At 37.5% G+C, this 22,375-nt stretch overlaps 2 protein-coding genes across 2 annotated transcripts in view; one reads left to right on the forward strand and one right to left on the reverse strand.

The window, feature by feature from the left end:
• The window catches only part of LOC106639394 (uncharacterized), a 76,944-nt gene that overhangs the window by 44,137 nt on the left and 10,432 nt on the right, over positions 1-22,375 (forward strand). The window lies entirely within an intron of this gene.
• Positions 14,253-16,868, reverse strand: LOC149374360 (uncharacterized). The gene is made up of 2 exons (XM_089593982.1): positions 16,770-16,868; positions 14,253-15,674 (listed from the first exon to the last, which is right to left on the reverse strand). Exon 2 carries the CDS (start codon positions 15,594-15,596, stop codon positions 14,253-14,255), a length of 1,344 nt encoding a protein of 447 aa, XP_089450108.1. The 5' UTR covers positions 15,597-15,674; positions 16,770-16,868.

Genomic DNA, 22,375 nt, shown 5'->3' on the forward strand with positions numbered 1-22,375 from the left:
CGGGGCTCAAAATCAATATCCACTCGAGGCCCGATCGGCCCTCTATAGATTTAAAAAATCACATATTAATTAAATCCAATCATCTCGACGTACCCACACACGCACACACACCCCTACCTGAGCGTGTACTCCAATACGTACCTCATCAGGGAGCTCCGCAGCACGCGCACGCATCCAATTTAGTACCCGAGCAGCAGCCACTTGACGTGAATTTCCAGCAGCGACCTCGTTAGCGCAAACAATCGACAGAGTACAAGTTCTAATCTCTCGGACGAGTGGGCCACACGTGGTAGTCGCAAAACACCGGTAAAAGCACCTCTCGGCCCAAAACGCACCCCCCCCCCTCCCAGACACAGCCATGATATACCATTAACTCGGACAGTAGCCGGCATTAATTGCGAATCTGTCAAACTGCTCGGCAAAAACTCTCTCCCCCCCCCCCCTACGTGTACACGCGCACGTGGAGTCGGAACGGTAAAGTGCTTCCTCCCCAACTTTGATTGGCTCGCGGAGGTCGCCCCGCGCGCAGCGCGCTACAAAGGACATTCCAGCGCGTAAAATTCGCTTGTAATTGAATAAGTTGGGGGACAGCACTTGCTCTGTGTATTACGCCCAGTTGGCGTGAAATTTCTTCGCTTACGCGCAAAACACTGCGCGACGGGCAACTGAGTGTATATACACGGGGGGTCCCGGCCTGCCGATTTTATGTACAACGGTGGTCGGGAGTGGAAAGTTTACGGGGACAGAGCACGTTAATTGTGATAGTTTTAACGAGAACGACTGGCACGCTCTCTCATGTTTAACGAGCTCCAAGCCCACTGCGGTGGTCTTTGCTTTTTTTTTTTTTTTTTTTTTATCGACGAGTTTGGGGGATGGCATGTTTCAAACGACAAATCGTGACGGTATATATTATCTGAAACTGGCAAACAAAAACACTCGTATTTCATAAACTACGTAAACTAAGGATCCGTTGTTTAAATAAAATCATCACTGGAGGGGGGGATACGGGTGAAAAAAAGATCTGGGAATGGCAAACAGTCGCTGAAGTGACATCGTTAAATTTCGTCGCAAAAAGGGGGAAAACTGGGTTTACCCTCGATAAATCAACAAGTCAGGATCCGAGATAAATTAGCAAAACACGCCAAAGCGCGAATAAACATCCCGTCCCTCTGCTCTTTGGGTCTGTGATTGCGAAATTCTGGTTCACGCGCGTAGAAAAAATAAAACGCGTTTACGGTGGCGTTACAGCGTGTCCTCGGAGGCAATTTAATTGGCGTTTTAGCCGTGACAGGAGCATATTTGTACGAGTCGGTAAATTGAGTATTCTTTTCTACGTTAATGGTATAGTTTATTATATTTTTTCATTTTAATAAAGGGGCTCAATAAATTTATGTACCAATTTTACTTTGAAAAGCATTGAAAAAGATTTCTTTTCCAGTTCAAGTGATAAGACTGGAAACTGTATTCGTAATTGTCGTAAGTGAACAAGATTTTTTGTAATGGAATGTCATAGTTAAGTTTCAGCTCTGAATTTTTGAACAATTAACACTATGTGGACGTAATTTTAAAACTACTGAGCCGATCCAGTCAAATCAAAATTGATCCATAAAAAAATGTGGAACACACTTTGACCGAGAAAAAGAAGCAAAAAATCTCGATCCTTGTGATTCCATCGCTTGTGGATTATGCAGATGTACAGTGGATCTGCTAAATGACTTCGGGCTTGAATTCCCAAACAAAAGGAATTCTAATTTACATGCAAGTATCTTCAATCCTCCGTTTCCTCATCCCATCCACATCGAAACAAAGAAATGTAAATACAGCGTTACAACTAGTCAAAGAACCAAGACGACGATGTACTAAATGAAGTGCAGTTTAGCAAATACGGTTCGGGTCCTTCGTTCGCATGCATAATAATGTGGGTATCCCATGACCGCCACCACCACTACAGCTCTGCTCCGCAAAGGAACTAACGCCCGCAAAGAGAATTGTCACGCGGTAGCTCAATGTATATTATACATACACGCACACATGGGTTCACCTATAGGTCAAAGGATCAACCTCGTAATTCGCAGTAACTCTACATCTCGACGTTGGTTGTCACAATGAATATTAAATGAACGTGTACCGCTGCTGCTTCGAGATATTTAATTCCAGGCGATTCGTGCAATTTTAATTCGTTGATTACACAGCACTATAAAATGAAATAAGTCACAGGATATCCTGAAGGAAACCCAAGTTTTTTTGTGTGTTTAGAAGCATTGAAAGTGACGGCATTTTGTTTATTTATTTTTTTTTTTATTTAGAATAACATGTCCATAAGAGACTATGGTTTTATTCTAGTATTCAGCTGTCACACGGTGAGTCTCCACATAAACAAACATAAAAAAATTTGACGTGATGAAACAATCATATTCGATTTCAGTGCCTGAAAATACGCATGAAACGCGTGTTTACTTCAAAAAGTACCATTTTAATTTTTTTTTGTTTTTTTTGTTTTTATTTTTTTTTTTATCCGGTAATTAATTTCAAGATCCGATGCTCGTGAAAACATTTTGCTCAATCGGATTGAATTCTATCATACGTGTGTATAGCCTTTTAATTAAATTGACCATTCTAGCACGAGGCGAATGTTTCGTGCGATCTCTTTCATCAAAAATAATAACCGAACTCTACTTTCAGCCTTGTAATAACGCGAATCGAGCAGCCTTGAAAGGAAAAAGAAAAAAATTAAAAAACACAACCATTCATCCCGACCTTTCACAGCGGGATCTCATTTCAACAGCGAATCAAGGAAATTTTAATTTACTGCTGGAGTAAGAAGCCCGATCCTTCGTGTATGAATTTCATCAACTAGCACAAAAAGCGCAGAACTTTCACCTTTGGCCAGCGCGACCGTAGTTATATTTTTTTTTTACAGCCCCACAAAAATCTCATTGAGTCAAACAATACGAGCTGGACACTTAAATGGAAAGGCGTTTTTGTTAAAAAAAAATTACCATTGCACTCACCACGCTCCACAGAGTCAGTCCACACACCCTGTTCTGACGTATTCCACGCGTAACTTTAACAAAGAATACCCAACTCGAAAATTTCCCTACAGCGAAAAGCCGAAAATTTTTATTTGAGTAACTTTTAAGGAATAACCCACGAGCTAGGCAAACTTTTACCCCACGCGTATAACCCATTTCGCCGACCCGAAAATCCTTCCCGTCGAACAAACCCGAGGTCTCGAAGGACCATTTGCCCAACCTCCTTCACTCGAAGCCCTCAGAAATTATCAATTCCTCGGAAAGGGAAGTAAAAAAACAGCACAACCATTTTCATGTGACCAAAAGTAACGTTGCGGATAAAAAGTAGGCCAGTCTTCTCCCATCAATCGAAGAGCAGGCCAATCACATTCACGCGGCAGCTCCTCCGTCGCTGTTCTCTTTTCGCCAGGGTAACGACGCCGCGGCGAAATCTCCCACCCCCCCTGGGTAAAATGCAAATTACCCTCCCGACCCACGGGAGAACGGCAGCACCCTCGTTTTGAATCCCTATCTCTCTCTCTCTCTCTTTGGCTGTGGGCTCTTATACCATGATCGAGCGAACGTGACGCGCGAGCTAGTCAATTAAGTCGGTCGCTCAAAGGGTGCGTTCTCGCGGGGAATTGCATCCCGCGCGTCTGCGAAGCTAACCACTCTTCCCACGGGGGGCGGGTGTATTTTCCGGGCTGCTCGAATACGCGGAGCGGATGGAACGTTGTGTGCTGAGTGCACGTGTGTCGGGATTAAGTCGAATGGCCATTTGTGTCGAAAGGTAACCCTTATCGTAATCTGCGTTTGAAAAGGTATATGTTCGACTATCGGTTGCACGACGTAAGGTGTTAAAACGAGACTTTACTATGAGTATCAAGTAGCTGTGCTTTTTTTCCATAAAAGCTTACTTGGGTTGCGTACATGGGGACTATAAGAGGACAATAAAAGGATTGGCTAGGGAAAAGACTGCACGCTCTCGCAGCATTTGTCATGGCATACTTTCGAATTTCTAGGATTTGAGTTTGCAGAATAAACTCGTTAGAATACACAGACGATGGTAAAACGTTTGAAGCTTAGTTTAAAAAGTTTTGGGCTTTACTTCGCGTGGCAGTGACGCGAGATGCATACTTTCAGGATGAGAAATCACATGGCTCCCATCTTCCCCCTAATGTGGAGTTTTTGTGATCAAAGTTTAATATTTTACTCAAATAATAACCGCTCGCACGTGTCCCATTATAATCTTTGCTTTTTGGATTAATATTGTAACTTGGCATCTTTGTGATATCGAGAAAGATTCTATTAAGTGTTGCGACATCGATTCACACGAAAACTCACAATCCCATGCAACCAAAAAGTAAATAAATAATAGTCAAGGCCCTTACAAGCAACACCGTTTTTTCGTTTGTCGTCCGTGTTTCTCCCGTGTAGAAGTAAAGCACGCTTTGGCCGAGAGAAAAGCTTGCAATCCCCGATAGCAGAGTGTCAAAAGAAATATTTGCTTTGGAGGGAACCTTCCTTTGACGTGAGTCGGTGGATCGGCTAAATGCCTCGAACTACGAGGGAGAACAAATAGCTTTTGTCGCGCGTGACTTTTTGATGTTGGCCAAACGTTGCTTTGGGACACTACGGTTTCTCATCTCAAAACAAAGCATTGCTCTGAGCGAGTTGGAGAATCGGCCATAAAGGGCAGGGAGAAACTCGACCACGTAAAAAACGACAGTGCTCAACTGGCTGAATAATAATACCGGACGTTGAGGGATCATGAAGCAAATGAATCACACAATGGTGGACAGCGTTTTCCTTGCATTGCACGTTTTAACGCTGCGATAACTCCCTCCGTATAAACAATCATCAAGATTCAATCATTTTGGGCATACGTTGATAGAGTGACGAGACTTTACTCAAGCTTATTTTTGGTACGAAAGTTAGCCTCGAGAAAAGAGACAACGAGTCGGACAAGAGCGGCGGAAAAACTCTCTGGCGGGGAAACGGTGAAAAGCACTAAGAATAGTTTACGCGATGTAAAAGCCAGACAGAGAGAAGAAGAATGGGTTTCTCGCAGGCAAAGTTGGCGTAAAGAAGCCCTGGACCGGAAGTAAAGCGGCACAAGAGACAGGCATTGTTGGACATTAGAGACACCATGAGGAAAAGAAAGAAGCTTAAAAACAAAAGCATAAGCGCTGAATGGCGAAGGAGTTGAAAGGTCGTAAGCGAGTGATTTCAAACATCAGCGAGTCCGTAGTTTTTCATGCTTGTGTTCGTTGGCCTAGATTGCCGTGAGACTACTTAAACGAGCCACCGTTTCGTTGATTCGGCTTTTTCGCGTAGCGATGACGCTCTGTTTGCTCTGCCTTTTGTTTCTTCCGTTTTTTGCTGACTTCCACCTTTTTTTTGGCACCCCTGTTTTTTCTCACTTGCAATGTACCCCATCCACCTCACCTTATATATTTTTTTTTTTTTTAAATAAATAATTACAGCCATTTAGCGTAAGAAAACCTTAAAAATTTTAATGAGAATCTAATTATGTTTTGCACATGTTTTGTAACGCATCCCATTAAATGTAATACGTATGATCACGCCCACACTACTCCATAAATTTTTCCAAAACGCATGTGAATAAAATATGAGTGACCGAAAAAAAATCCTAGACATAGCTTTTTGACGATCTTATTCAATGTGAGAAATAAAATTTAAAAAATCGTTAATTATTATATGTATTGTAACAAATTAATACCAATAATACTACATTTTTCTGCTGTGTTTACCCAAATACTGTTAAATGAGCTAAACGATCCTTAACGAAACAATCAATGCGTAGGGAAAAAAACCGCATTGATTCTCGTAAAGCACCAAGTTTTGATTTAAACCAATGAACCGGATCGTATTCATCCAATAGTTCTCTTTCCCCTCCATTCACCGAAGAATTTATGCTCAATACGCTACAAGAGTCAGAATAAGGGGTAATAAAGCGAGAGACAATTTCCCAGCAAAACTGCTGGCATCGGCACCAACCTCGTTTCCACTCAAGTGCCAATAAAATTAATCGCGAAACAAGCACCTTCATTCATCGATACAAATTAGCCTAAATGAAACGGAATATCAAACATTCGTACACAAAACTTTTGAATATTCATCAGCGTAAAACCATAAGTTGCCAGTGTAGGAAGCAAAACTCGGAAATGATGTTTAAAATATTCGAAGCTTCCTCTTACACTTTCGAGTAACTCGCTGCACTTGTTTTGCAAACATTTGGCACACGGTTCACCGATGCATATATAACGTACAGGTGCAATTTAAAAACATACTGAGGTAGCAAATCGAGCACACGTCGCACCTGTACGCAGATATCCAATTCACAGTACCTCCACGGTCCAGTCGTCTGCATAATTACCATCGCAGCCACGCGACGAACCCCTTAAGGGAATATCATACGAGGAGACGTGATACCGAGAGATGTGTTTGAATTAGCCGTGGCAAAGTTTCGCGTGTACTCAATTAGGCCAATATAACCGTGGATGGACCCGTGTGAAGAACCCCCTGTGTCACGGTATGAGGCGCTTGAACAAACTCGGGTAAATATTAAAGTTTTAAGTGGAGTTTCGATGAAGTTGGTGGGGAAAAGCGCGTTAGTAATGAGGAACAATGGAGCGTGCCTAAGCACTCTCTTTGCGATGCTTCGTTTAATCGACGAAACGATCAACCTGAAATAACTACGGAAAAGAGAGAAAAGAATCAACGGAGGAAACTCTGGATGTGACCTAAATTTAAAATAAAATTGTAGCGAAAAAGCTTTAGTGAGCTTTATTTTCGTTAGGGTCAGCTTCAGGACATTGTGAAGTGTAATTTCAAGTTGTAATTTGTAAACTTGTGTGCAGTGCTTGAGGAAGAGTGCAAACCTACATAATTGCATGATAATCAAACTACAGGGAGTAACTATAATACAAATAGTATAAGATAATTCGGCTTTAGTCGGACTACACTCTGTTGCATTGAAACTAAAACTGAAGATGTGAGCGAAAATTTTTCAAAATTGTATATTGAGAAATAAATCGACTGTTGCAGGCACGTGAGAAAATAATAACACAAGTTTATTAAAATATTGTAACTAGTATACAAATAAATAAATAAAATTAAAAGATTTTTTTTTACTAAAAATTGACTATAGTTACCACAAGGATTCCATGCAAGTTCCTATAGCAATTTGAGTTGAGAGACAGGCGTCCAGGACAACAAAAGCGTACGCATGAGGAGCATAATCACAGCGTCCTCGTGATGAAATTCCAACCGTGTCCGTTTAACACGCGATATTTCTCGCTCTTTTCTGACGCTTCCAATTTCATTTTTTCCGTTTTCTACTATGTGCAGATATTTAAGAAACGTCGTTCAATTTATTTTCATTCCTGATTTCCAGCGCTTGTATGTGTGTAAATTACCTCGATTCAGTAAAATCTTGAAGGTAATGCGGTTGATACAGAAGGCTCTTCGTTGATATCTAACGTCATATCAAAGCGTGAAAAGGTAGAAAAAGGAAAAAAAATTCGAAAAGATTCTATCTAGACACGACTTCGTTAGTGTAGATATCTGCTATGTGATTTAGACCCCCGTAGTTTTTAACAAGTAGTGCTCTGCTCGTGAGAATTTTGTAAAGAAACTCGCTTCATATTTCGCAATTCTATACGGTTTTGGGAGGCTGGTACTTCCTCGGGCAAAAAAGCAGTTTTCCGATACTCGTTCGAAAAGTCTCCTTTACGAACCTTGTTACGGACCTCGCCTTCGGCTCGGGCCGCAAACCTCTCGGTTCGCAAACAAAGACTTTTCAAACTCGTAGGAAAACTACTATTTTGCAAATTTCTACATATACAGTTTTTATATAAATTAAATTGCTTTATAAATAAAAAATTAAAATGATAATTACTTTACTGCTTTTGTAAATTTGAGTGATGTTAATGTAACATAATTAAATTATTAAATATTGATGATGTAATTATTAGAATATTTATGGTTTTACAACCGTTGGTGAGTAGATTCATGAATATTACTAAAAAAAAAAAAAACTATGTGATAAATAGCTCACAATAAATAATTAAAATATATTTCCTGCAGACCACGTCAAGACTAAAATATCCGATTCTCGAGAAAAATAGTATTTGCATGCAAATGCTTTTCCAGAACTGATTTTAAATTCTAACAATGTATAAATAAATCGAATCTTATCAGGATATTTGTCTCTCTTCTCACCGTTGTGTGAGAAAATTCTTGATTCTTTGTCTCGCTGAAACAAATTATATCAGCTATTCCACTCGTGTTTCCCGAAGAATCTTAATTTTATATAACTCAATCACAACGAGCATTTTTTATTCAAGATTCAAATAATCCGATCAACGAAGAGTAAATCGAAAAAATCCAGGCGAATAAAGTAATTTTAATGCATAATCTAAAAAAAAAAATAAAACTACCAAATCTAGTTTCCAGAGTAATATATTTTATACGAGAGCGAAAAACACAACCATTTCTAGAATTAATACTTGGAAGACAAAAAAATTGTGACCCAGAAACAAACGCATTGTTAACGAGATTGGAACAGCAGAATCGCGGATCTCGAATTACAATCGAACAGAGGATGCGGCGCAAATGTATCTCTAATGAAGCCAGCGATACTCCCAATTAAAATCTTTCGCTCTGAAAAATCTCAATGAAACAAGAGCAACGTGAAATTTCCGATAACGGAAAATCACAATTACTCAACTTTTAATTTTAATCCCACGGGGATGAACAGCCAGCTAGTGCGTGCACACGAGTTGTCAGGCACAAAGGAGACGTTATAATAACGAGAAGCTCTCGCACCGTAACTTTTTTTCCCCTCAATCGGACACGGGTGGAAATTACAATTAGTGAATTCGACGGAAGTGTGTTATTGCTCTGTCGTTTTTTTATCAAAACACGTGGGTCTGTTATTGTAACTGCGTTTCACTTGATTGAGCAATTAAAAAATGAATTAAGGTGACAATCGAACATGATAATTATAATAATGTTCGTAAAAACATCAATGCGTGTTATTAATGCTAAATTGATGCACAGGTAATAACAGCTTCTGATTTTACCTTTAGAATCTAATAATAATGCACTCGTGGCAACAGTAGCGGAACGTGTACGTAGTTTGAAATTTTCCGCTCACTATGACTTCTTTTGAAGACAAACTGCAGCCATTTCATCCAAATCACGCACTTTCCATCTGACAGTCGTCGGTAGTCAAACACGCAATCAACCGGGGGTCCCCAGTTTTGGAAGCATGGGAAAAATCACAGAGAAAAAATCGAGGAGGGGTCGCAATTTCCTCGCCAAACAACCAATTCCAGTTGACTATCAATTGTAAAAGCGAAAAGTTGATTTCCAGCTCGTGATTGTCGCGGCTACTGTTGGCTCACGCAATTTCCGGAAAGCATACAAGTGATTCGTGTAACACGCAAAAGTGTCCGTAATAGGCTTTGACGATGCGATGTAAACCATCTAATTATCGGACGGTGGAATTCGCGTGCGTTACCCGAATTGTTGTTGACGCTGAGCTGATTTGTTTGTGCTTGTGCTACCTTTGATGTATACATGATCGAGTTTTCGATTAGGACAGAAGGGGTTGTTCTGGCCATTTGAGATAGGACGAGTGGACACTTTGATTGGCCGAAATTTCCGTTTGTAATAGTCAAATGAGTTTAATAGTGGAATTTTTACAAATACCTTTAGACGGGTATAGGTACATGCCCTTTAACAATTTCAACCGTACCTTGTATCGTAAAAAAAAAACTCGTTTATGTTTTATGGGTAGTCAACTACAACGCAGCACTAAAAATGCATCGAAAAATATTATTTTTCCTCAACAGTTTTTTTACATTTAACCTGGACGAAAAAAAAAATTTCTTGTCGAACACAATAAAAACAAAGCATGGCCGCAAACGCGGTCATTTGCGAAAAAGCAGAGGAAAAGAAAAATGTAAAAAAAGCCTCACGACGCTTAATATATAACCGGAAACATCCAATGTGACATTGCACGTGGATGGTAATTAAAAAAATGTCGAATGATTTATGGCCAGCGTCAAGAGCGAGGCGAGCGACCGTAAAACTGTCGCCTCACGCTAGTGCACCTCGTGCGCAACTTGTGTATAACACGTGAGCTATACCATAATAGTTGTTTGGGTGTACATTCATGCCTACATGAAATACGAAGTATCTACGTTAAGTGCCACCCTGAGGGAGGGTGCTAGTAGAAGATAGGTAACAGAAGCTAGGCACGTAAGCCGCTAAGATGGTGCGCAAAGTTACTTGTAACAACAGCCCGGGGTGTGTTTAATGCTTCCGGGCTTCAAGACATTAATACAGCCAAAAAGTATTGGAGTGCTCATTTCACTCAATGGAGCTCACGCTGATACGTTCCTCTCATTTTTAACCTTCGCTCTCCTCTACATTTGTGACACTCTCTGATGAATCAAGACTCTCATCTCCATTGAATAATTTTCCCATTACTCTGTCAAGGAAACATCAGAATCGTCACAGTACACACACTCACTCCGAATCCTTTGTGAAATTTCAACGAGAAAACAAACAAATTTCCACAAACTTTCAAGCTTGGCCACACTCGCTTACATACCCAACGTTGTCTTGACGTTTCTAGATTTCACAAGCCCAATTTCAAGCTCTTGTCAATTCTCTTCTACCTCGGAAAATTCGATTTGCGTGCACAACTTTCCTTCCCCCTGAAGTTCTCACGCTATTTTGTACTTTGCACACTCGCCCCTAACTTTTACCTCAAAGTGTCATATTTCCTCATACGTTCCCACCAAGAAAAAAAAATATACCAATAACCCAAACTATTCGTGCCACGTAATATCTAAAGTCTCCTCGCGTCGCTTTCCTACACTCAACGATCAATTCTTTTATCCCGAAAACCTACACTCAACCGATACGAATAATCCATCAGCGAGCATCTTGGCTCGTGCACACAAAAGGCTCTCGATATCCTCGTTAATCCACAAAAGCCACTCAACTCCCGAGGCCCCATATACCGCCAGAAGCAGCAGAGTTGCAACATCTCCTCTCTCCCTCTCTCCATTTCCTTCGAGAAGATCGAGCCAGGTGTGACGACCGCTTGGGTCTGTAATCGATCTTTACGAGACTACGCTGCAAGCACATTGAGTGGTCAGTGCAGTGAAATTGCCTCGATCCCGGGAGGGATGATGTGCAACTGGATGATACACTCAATTACCCGCCACTAAGAAGTTAATGTAGTACATGACTCGTGCGAGGTGTACGAATGGACAGACGGCTGTTGAATAGAAAACGCCTAAGAGAGGATGTACTTAACAATTTTATTGTCTTGTTTTCCAATCTCTGCTCTAATTTAACTAAAATATGGATGTCTATGAAACCCAGGAATGCAGAATATACATATTTACGCTAGCGAGTAGCAGCAGCTGAGATAAAAAAAAAAGTAGATACGTGTCAAGGCACTCTTTTTCAGCACAGTGAAGAAGACGAATGTTTCATTCCACCTACGAGATTTTTTTCTTATTTTATGTGTATACGCACCGTAGAGTCCTCGAGGAAGCACAGCGAACGGTAAATGATGTCACCTACGAGAGGCCTTCCGGCCCAGATCGACTTTTTTTCTTGCCAATCAAGTGTGAAAGCCCTTAATTTTTTTTAACGTAGCGTGGGGAAAAAATAAAATTAGTATATGTCTCTCATTTGCAAAAATCAATGGAGATGTACGGGCTCGCCTCGTATGCATAGGTACGGATAAGGGATTGGCTGACGTAACGCTGAGCTATACTACTGCGCGTCAACAGACAACCTCACGTTCTCGCTCTTTGCGTGCCGCAAACAAAATCGAGACGATGAACGGTGGACTGTGTTTACCACGTTTCTCTAGCTTTTTAAAGTCTTATTTTTGAAAACGGAGGGCAGCTCAGGGACATGGACAAGAGACTACCCATTTTGTCGTTACTACAGCAAACATGAGTAAAAGGGGCTTTCGCTGAAACAGAGGTGGCTGTATTTACGATTGTTGGGAGTTCAGAAAAAAGCTTTTTAGATCGTTCAGCATATGCTTTTTTTTTTTTTAATCGATAGTGGTTAGCTTGTTAGGGGACGTAAATTTTGTTGTGGGTACGTGTGATTTTGGGATATCTGGTAGTAGTGTTAACGAGGTACACGAGAGATTTCAGTCGTAATCGACAAAATCGAGAAAGATGATCCTACGTTGAAAAAAGTTGTGTAAGAACAACCCATTAGCAGAGCTAAAGACGGACGGGAGTTGGATCGTAGTGGGCAAGAAATGGGAAAAAGGAGGTAAAGGGGAGAGAGCGCTGCAGTTTCAACGAGGGAAAAGTCGGGGATACAATTATCGGGGGAGTACGCATCCCTGGACCTCTTTTCCAAACGAAAGGTGATTAAGCGTCTTTGGAGACAAGAAAAGTTCAGACTTCTCGGCATTTGGAATGGGGGTAAAGGGAGATTCTCATAACTTGGATTACGACAAACGGGAGGAGCCGTCGATAGAACGATCTAATTTTCCACTCCAAGATACCTATATCTCCTTCTCTTCTCTACTTGAGATTTCAATAGCACTTTGGATTTGCATTATTCTTTTATTGTCTCATGCAGCTTAATGCCGTTTGATTCTCAAGAGATGAAGCTCTCATTGCTGCTGTTGCACAACTATCAGATTATATTTGCAGTTTCGAGAATTTTTAAAGGAATGAATAATCTTTAGAAGTACCTTATACTTTCATCAGAGAGCACAACGTGAATTAATATAGAGACTTTATTTCTCTTGCATTATAATGATTATAAATATAACTTAAGGTTAGATCCAAGTGGTAGTCACTCTGTGTGTGTGTGTGTGTGTGTGTGTGTGTGTGTGTGAGCCTATGTAAGTAGACATTAAATCCAACATCTCAAAAAGTTTACATGTAATTTGACGTGAATTTGGTACTTGACTCTGTTTTTGTACCGCATACACCTGTTAAAATTTAGCAAATCTGATTGAAGTAAAAACTTACCATCACTATTGCTACATTTTTACTAAAATAAACAAATATGTTTTTTTATATTTTACTTTCGAAGGTTGCATTTTAGTTTTAATTACAGTAAAAAGAGTTGTAGATCTCGAAAAAATACAACGTTTCACCCCATTCTTGAAACCAGACAAATTATATTCAGTCCCTAAAATTTTTCAAAACTTAGTTTAAGCTAAAGAAATTTTACTATAAAATACATAAGGTTAAAATTCTAGCCTTTATCTCCTTCGAAGAGAAAATTGTAGATAAAAGATAATTATGCGTTATCTGGATTCTTTAAAAATCACTGAAAATGTTCCATAACACTAATATCAAACCCTTATGTTTTATAAATTTTTAAAATTAATTACAAAATCGACAAGCATAAGAAAATTAATATGTATAAAAAAAAAATATTATTTCAAACTAATTTTCAAAGTTTTTTAAATTTTCGTACTGAAAAATTGCAAAAAAATTATATTTTACCCCCTCACATTAAGGGTTGCAACTCCCAGTGAATAAAATAAATTAAATTCATTGCTGTTCTAATTGCAAATAATTTATGCCCGTTTTGTTTCACAATATGTATTTAAAAACTCGAAGTATGGAAAAAAAAATTTTTGTGGATAAATTTCAGGGTTAACTTTTCCTAAGAAAGTTACACGCAGCCAGGAATTGCAATGAAGTTTAGTTTTGGAAACTCAGACCCAAGAAAAAAAACGGTAGTGATTATTGGGTGGAAATAAAAGTAACTGTTTCATTAATAATCTATATCTTAACTCAATTTGTATATTATTTATTAATTTATTAATTATTATACAAGTGATCTCTCAAAATTTCGTTGTTTGTTGTACAATTTTAATACATTTTTTAAGTTGATACTCAGCTAGTAATATTTAATGGGGAGAACATGATTAATAATGAGTTTCTAAAATTAGATGTTATCGATAAATTTTGGAACTTGTAATCTTTTTTCTAAGACCACAGGTAGGACAAAAACATGATTTAGTCGACGAATCTATCCTCTTTCTTGTTGCCAGCCACCCCTTGCTCTTTTTTTGAAGTTACATGTTATGTGCATTGTCTTATATCTAATTGTGTAAGATGTAGGTTTCAACGCTAAGTGTCTCTTGAACATGCAATTTTATGGAACAGTAGTGCAATAAAATTGACGCTAGTTACTTTAACTAGTTAAACACCAACCAATTTTGTGGTAAAAACTACTGTAAAATGAAGGCAGCACTGCACTTGCAATCAAGCTATTCCCACTTTGAGTCCACTCGTTTGTTGTGTGAATGGGAGTTCCAGTAAGACTTTCTGAATGATCATTACAGTCGTAGATCTCATTACCCACATGAGTTTTCTCATGTTCAATAAGAATAAACTTATGATTGAAACTATTTAAACAGTATTTGCATACGTATGATTTATCACCTGACTGAGCTCGAGTAAAATTGGATTTAGTAGTGATACTTTTTGTGCATTGTTCGCATACATAGGGATTACTGCTTGTAAGAGTCTGCTCGTGGCTTACAAGACCTCCTTTTTGAGCAAATGCTTTCAAACACTCCTTGCAATTGTAAAATTTAGTATCTGCATGAGACAGCTCATGTTTGGTGAGATTGAATTTTTTAGTGTAACTTTTAGAACACTGTTTACAGCTGTAGGGCTTATCACCTTTGTGACTACGTTCGTGCACTGTTAAATTAGACTTATGAGCAAAACTTTTTGAACACTGTTTGCAACTGTAGGGTTTTTTACCCGTGTGAGTGTGTTTGTGTACAGTTAAATTGGATTGAGTAGTGAAACTTTTCGAACACTGTTGGCAGCTGTAGGGTTTATCACCCGAGTGAGTTCGCTTGTGCACAGTTAGACTGATTTTACAAGTAAAACTTTTCAAGCAGTGTTTGCATACGTAGGGCTTATCACCTGTGTGAGTTCGCTCGTGCACAGTTAGACTGATTTTATGAGTAAAACTTTTCAAGCAGTGTTTGCATACGTAGGGCTTATTACCTGTGTGAGTTCGCTCGTGGACAGTAAGATTAGATTTAGTAGTGAAACTTTTAAAACAATGTTTGCAGATGTGGGACGTATTTCCCGTGTGACTCCGTTCATGTACTATTAAATTAGATTTTTGTTTGAAACTTTTTGAACACTGCTTGCAGCTGTGGGGCCTATCACCCGTGTGAGTTAGCTCGTGCACAGTTAGACTGAATTTATAAGTAAAACTTTTTGGACAGTATTTGCAGCTATACGGCTTCTCACCCGTGTGAGTTCGTTCGTGCACTGTAAGATTGTATTTGGTAGAAAAACTTTTTGAACACTGTTGGCATCCATAGGGTTTACTGTTCGTATGAGTTTGCTCATGTCTTGCAAGATTCCATTTCTGAGCAAATGTTTTCAAACACTGTTTGCAGCTGTAGGGCTTATCACTCGTTTGAATTAAATCATACCTTTTGAGAGTGTTGTTTGATCCGTAAGTTTTACCACCTACGTCGCCAGGATAATAACTGCTACCTTCGGCCATATTCGTGAACGATAGTTTACAAGATATTCTTACTTTTGTTGGATGATGAGGGTTGATTGGTTGATGGATAGTTTCTCCCTGTAACATAAATAGTAAAAAAAACTTTATTGTTTCATAAAAGAACTTACTAACGTGTATTCGTGTTCAACTTGTTAAAACTCGCAGGAATATTATAATGTACTTCAAAAAAATTACAAAACGTACAAGTATTTTTGAGTTAACACAAAATATCATAAATACTTTTGTCAAATAAATGTGTGCTAGAACAAAATCTGGACTTTAAAAAAAATACTTTAACATCGAAACAATGAAGTTTGAGATCTTCAAGAGGCGTTCAAAGTTCAAGGCTATAATTTTAAGTGAAACAGATTTTGAAAATGATTTTATAAAAATTTATTATACTGCGTGAAAGGAAGTCAAAACCAGTGTTCCCGATGGTTAACTTGTGATTTAAATTGTTATTATTTCTGGCTGACAGTTTGTTACTATTTAAATAGAAAAGGAGAGTAAGAGAGGAGATTCAAATGGAAAAGTAAGGTTGTGGTAAGAGAGAGAGAGCAGATTAATAAGGAAGTGTAGAACGAAAAGAGACTATTTGAAGGTAAAGGTACATTCACTCGAGTCTTCTTTTCTTGTTCTCTTAATTTTAATTTCCTATTTCTCGTTGCCATGAAATTTTTTCAATACGTACACTTTTGTGTTACTGTCAACGAGAAGGAAAAAAAGGAGTGAGTTTATCCGTTCCTATTCACTAATAAACATCATTACATTGTAAAATCAAGTTATTTTGAAAAAGAAACTCTGCAAAAACAAAATCTAATAAATCAGATTACAAAAATGTAGAAACATTTTCAGACTTTCTGATTCGTTATAGTTTTTGTGCCAAAAATAGATAAATTCTGGAATTTTCTTAAAAGTATGTGTTTTTTTACAACTATTCCTTAATTGTCTTACAGTTTTTTTCTTTCTAAAATACATCAATATTGTAAAACTTGAATACAAATATATGTTAGAGATAAAATTTTCATTCATAAATTTAGAATAAACACTATTTTTTTAAACTTTCCAAACAAACTAACTATTCCTTTTTGCTACACCTTTAGTGTTTTAAATATCAATAGAAACTCAAGTTTTAGCTAAAAACAATTTTTTATTATAAATGGACAAACTTACCCTCAGCTCCTGTATTTATACTTGTAAGATTTATGGATATTATACTGTCCAAGCAACGGTCCTTTTGAAAACCAATGATCCCATCGACTCTTTGGAAAATAGAAGTTTTCTCGTACATTACTAAAATCTATTTTTACTTAAATTAATCCTCCTCAGCTGCTTAACTTAAAGAATTATATACATAAAGAAAATAAGTATGTTTGCTTATCAAATGTTAACACAGTATCTTCGTTCATAGTATAACTCATAGTATTTTGAAATAATTTATTCACAGATCAATGAAAAACATTGGTTTGTACGGTCAAACAGTCGTATTGATTATGAAAAGTGAGTTTAGAACTGCATGTTAACGGGAGCAAGAGTCACAAACTTTGGTAACAACAGATACCGTTAATTATGTTTTAATGGGTATTAGCTGTGCTCGCTATCAGAAAGTATGAGTTAGAAAAACATGGTGATATTTTTCGAACACTGGATTATCGGAAATCGTTTGCGACTTCTGATAAATACAAAAAATACATTTTGGAGAATCCATTGCGATAATAAATTATCTGCCTTATGCATTTTTTTCGACTTACGTGTTCGACACGTTTGAACATCTCTGAAATAATAGCCACATTGTTTTTTATGGACAAATAAATGCATTCCAAATTTAATGGCCGGTTTCAGTTTAATCGTTATCTTGAAGTCTGATTTGGCACATCGATATCCATGATCGATTTCAGATGTGACTGTCAATTTTCCTGTGAGAGCAAGGGGACTTCTCATTTTAATGTGAACTGCAAGTAATGTGACAGTAAACCTCGAACGCAATAACGATCCATCGTAGACCGAAATGAGACCCCTGATGGTTTGAATCTGTATTTATCAAGGACAAAAGATTTATTAATTTTTACCACAGCTTTTTAAGGGAAGTTACTATTTAATATCACTACTTTTCAATACTTTTATATGCTAACGTTATACGACGGTGTTGTAAATTTCAATGAAATACAATTTTTTGTATGATGTTACATTATAAGGATGTAACATTTTGTGTAATGCATTTTTTCTGTACTGTCGTCCTACCATGTAAACCATAGCTATAAGGGTATTATTGCAATGTTTTCGAGGGTTTACTCTTTAACAACTACTTAAAAAAATCAGATAATCGAAGATTTGCAAAAGCTGTCATTGCTGGCATTATTATTGACAAGTATTTATTATTGCACTTGTACTTTAGTAAAAAAAAGTTGTAGATTTTGTCATGATAAAATTGTTTATACCACGCCTTTTTTTATGATGCAGTCCTAATAGTCTGGAAAAAAATTTAATAAGGATTACCGTTACTTTTGGCTTATTACACAGTATGACGCTGACATAGTAGGATAAACTTTTTCAATTACAAGTTGTAAATGTAAAAAAAAAATGTATACGTCTGCTATTGTATATAAGAGAAAAACAATGATTTTCATGTTACGAAACTTAAAAAACTTGGTTGATAAAATAAATTTTTTTGTTGTTACATCAACGTTCGAAACTCCATGTGAAGTTAAAAAAATGTAATTTTCGAAAAAATACAATTTTTCTATTCCTCAGCCTTTAAGTAACAATTTTTATTGTCACCAAAAAAAAATTCTTTCATATAAGCAGTAAATAAAATATTTATTACTAATTTAAAAGGATACTTCACTCATAATTTTATCAAGTATTTTATATTACAACAATCATTCCTTACAAGCATGAGTTTAGGCAGTTGTTTTGCTGCTTGTTTTTCTTAGATTTCACGACACAACTTAAAGGTATTGTGTCAATAAAAGTACTCACATAGGTAGAAAGAATCTGGATTGTAACTGTCAAGAAAATCATTAAGATCAAAAAAGATTGGGAGCATCATAAGTTTATTTTCTACTTTTGATGTTTAAGGGAGCTTTTAAGTAAAACCAGTTAAGTTGGAGTATTCAGAGTCTCTTCCGTACTCAAAAATGTTCGTAATATTCCATATTCCTAGATGATTCAGAAACACTTTTTCTGATCAAATTAAGTGAAAACCTAAAAATTATCGCTATATTCCCAAAGAAAACGTATTACCCCCATCGCCATCAAAAACATTTTGAAACATATTCACAAATAACACACATCACTCCAAGCGCCAATCATTTCTTTTTCCGCTGCCTCTTCTACCCCCTTTAAAAAAAAAATCTCAATTTTTATTCCATTAAATCAGTTGCCAACAGCTATAATCAAACTCACTGCAGCACTTTGATAAATAAAAACCAACTTCTACCTCTCTTTTCCCCACAGGATATAGTAAAAATTTCGCCAAAACGAAAAAAAAAAAAAAAAAAAAAAGTGAAAAAAGTCTGGAGGTACCGAGAGCCAATGGAACACCAGTTGAACCATCTTTTTATCATGCACGAGCGCCTCTGGCGATTGAAAGAGAAAAATAAAAACTCACGAGAACGAACGACGTTCGTTATTTCGAGGGAACGGAGCCCGTCACTTGATACTCCATACTCGTAGTTTTGCAACTACGAGCGAAGCCCAGTATTTTACGACTCTTCTCGATTTTTCTTCTGCACTGAGAACTAAATTGCTGAATGACTCGTGATAGAAATAAAACAACGCGATTGAACTGTCGAGGCTGTCTTTGTCGGTTGTCCTATTGTAATTGGGATCTTCTTCAAGTACTATTTTTCATGAATTTTCTGCACATTTGATGTTTAAGCTCAGAGCTGTGTGACGGGGATAAAGTAAATGAGATAGGATTCCTTGAGTGGCTTAGCACTGCTAAGCCTCTGCTTAAAATGATACCAAGTATATTCCCTCTAGGATTTCATTTTTTTTTTTTTTTTTTTTTTTATTATACTTCCGTGAGTAAAACTCTTCTTGATTATTAAATAATCTTTTTTTCCAACACTTACTTTAGTGATGAACAAGAAAGATCAGTTCATAAGATTTGTTTGATATAATTTTGAAAACCGAATCTCCCTGCTAAACACAAAGTTATAGACTCTACGAGAACTAGACTGGTCTGTTCTCTCAACTGAAATAGTAGCAGCAGCAACTAGCAATCACTGTCAGCAAATTGAGACCAACAAATACCTTCGCACACATTCTCTCTCTCTCTCTCTCTCTCTCTAGACTTCAACACAAACCAACCGAAGCATGAATTTCTCATAGACTTCACGTATACGGAATCGAGAGAGGAGAAATAGAGGAAATTTGATAGATCGAGCAAACCATAATCCGGCCCGAATAGTTCGATTTATAGTGGTGTCGTCCAAAGGTACTGGCGAGAGAGTTTCGCAGAGCCAACTGTACACAGCCAATCAATTGGACGTAAATTTTCACCAAGAGGGTGGGTGTACCTGTATCTGCGGGTATGAGAGTACAAACCAATGAGGACTAATCGATACTTGCACGCGTAGTTGAAGCTCAAGGGGTTGGGACATATAACATGTACTGTGCGTTTTGTTGGCAATGTTGCGTCATTATAAAACACTGCGAGAAAAAAATACTAAAAATTACTGTGCTAGAATGATCATCTGGTACTGTTCGGTCGTCTAGAGACTTTTTACTGTTGGAACAATAATTTTTAATATTTAGAACAGTGATTTTCGTTGTGAGAACAGTAATTTTTACAGTTTGTGTCCAGAATGGTAAAAATTAGATTGGCCCAAGTAAAAAGTCCTCAGACGGCGGAATGGCACGAGATTACCATTCAAACACAGCGCAGATTTTCTTATTTTCTTCTCTTGGTAAACTATTACGCTTAACAAATCTAAGATTATGAAGAATCTATTGTCTTGGCACTTTAAAGCTTGATAAAAGAATGTCTCAATTGTTTTAATTTTAAAGTGGTATAATAACTAAGTAAAAAATAGTACTAAATAGCTCACGTGATATTTTCCATTCTCAAGTGCAATAGAAGCAGCAAATACGATGTGGTTAGCGGTTCGCAAAAGTTTCCTACGCTTAATTAACGAGTAACGCTAACCCGCTTCCTGAACCACTCGGCCGGTGGCTTACAAGTTACTACAACAACAAATCTAATATGCACGCTCCGGAGCGTTCGTTTATCTTTTCTTAGTGCACCAAAATATTGTTAACTCTAATTATTGTTTAAACATCATATACATTATAAATACGTCGCTTATTGTCACATGTGCAGACTTGCAACAGGAATTTTGTGAACAAAATATTTGACTTGGAAGAATATAAGTATCGAATGCCTCTCATTTACGTATTTTATTTAAAGTTTCTTACACTTGCATATTTTCGTACGCATTGCCGCTTCTAAGGTCTAACAGAATCATCATCATCATCTCTCCTCCAGAAATAAACGACGCAGCAGTCACGAGTTCAGTGCTGGCGTAAAAAAATATTCTCACCCTCTCGCGAATGTCAGGACACGCGTACCGAAAAAGAGATCCTTCTGACGTATATAGAGGGGAGGGGGGATAACTGATGGCTAGCACAGTGCTCTGATTCGTTTTTCGGAGCGAGCTGTTAACATGTGGATAAGGAATCAGCGAAATTAAACCATCAGTGAAGAAACTTTCTTGGTCAAGAGACGGAAGGAGCCTCTCCGTCGTCCTTTTGACCTGCCGTGTGCGTCTTTTTTCGGTTTAAAATAGTTTCCATCTACATTCAAACAGAATGAAAATTCGTGTTGGCTTCTATCTCGTGTAATTATTCCCTGGAAATAGCAGAATTGTGCATTTTATCAAAGGATGGAATTCTCTTGGAAATCAGAGGTAAAAAGTAATCGTATGTGCTCATACTAACGAGGAGCTTACACAGGCATGGATTTGCATTGGGTGTGTTTTTTGCCTTTGTGGTACAAAATAAGCAAGTACGAGTACAACGTGTTACAACAGACATTTCTTCTTGCCATTTACAATGTTCGAGCGTAGCAAAGCTTGGCTATGAATATTTATGAAGATTTACGCGTTTTGGGATGACCACGGGTATGTAAATGTGCGCACGTCGTGCATGTGAGACGATAATAAACACGTATATGAATACGTATTTGGTTACTTTTAACAACACATAGGGGAACGCGGCCATAACGAAGAGATTCATTTGGTTCTTGGATACGGAATGTTTTGCAGTTTAATCTACATAATCTGTTGTATTCTTTTTTTTATTTGTTTTTTTGTAATGCAAGGTTGCAACGTAAATTTATCAGTGTGTGAATTTCAGACATTTTTCTCTAGAATTTTCTTTGTTTCACGAAACAGACGATAATAAACTCAATATTCATATTTAAAACTGTATCACCTCAAAGTAATTTATTCAACGATCGTACTGAAGAAAATGACTTTAAAAAATAACGCTTCAATGACAAAATCCAAAAAGCACAGTAAGCCTCAGAAGGCTCTCGTACAGTCCTCCATGTATATGTTATTTAAACCACGAATATTTTATTATTTTTTACAAAATAGTAAGAAAAGGACGTAGATGTCTCGACTTCCTTTATTTGTCCGACTGTATATTTACTTTTACTCACCTTTAAAAAAAAATAGTTTCTTGAAAATTCCTGACTAAGTTAAAAAAAATCATGCATTGTATAATAGATACAATTAAATATAATAACAAAAACTTATTCTTAAAAAATACTC

Source organism: Copidosoma floridanum, unplaced genomic scaffold, assembly GCF_036245765.1.
Source record: "Copidosoma floridanum isolate Cflo_tuat_1 unplaced genomic scaffold, Cflo_Japanese_pri ptg000020l, whole genome shotgun sequence".
Classification (NCBI taxonomy): Eukaryota; Metazoa; Arthropoda; class Insecta; order Hymenoptera; family Encyrtidae; genus Copidosoma; species Copidosoma floridanum.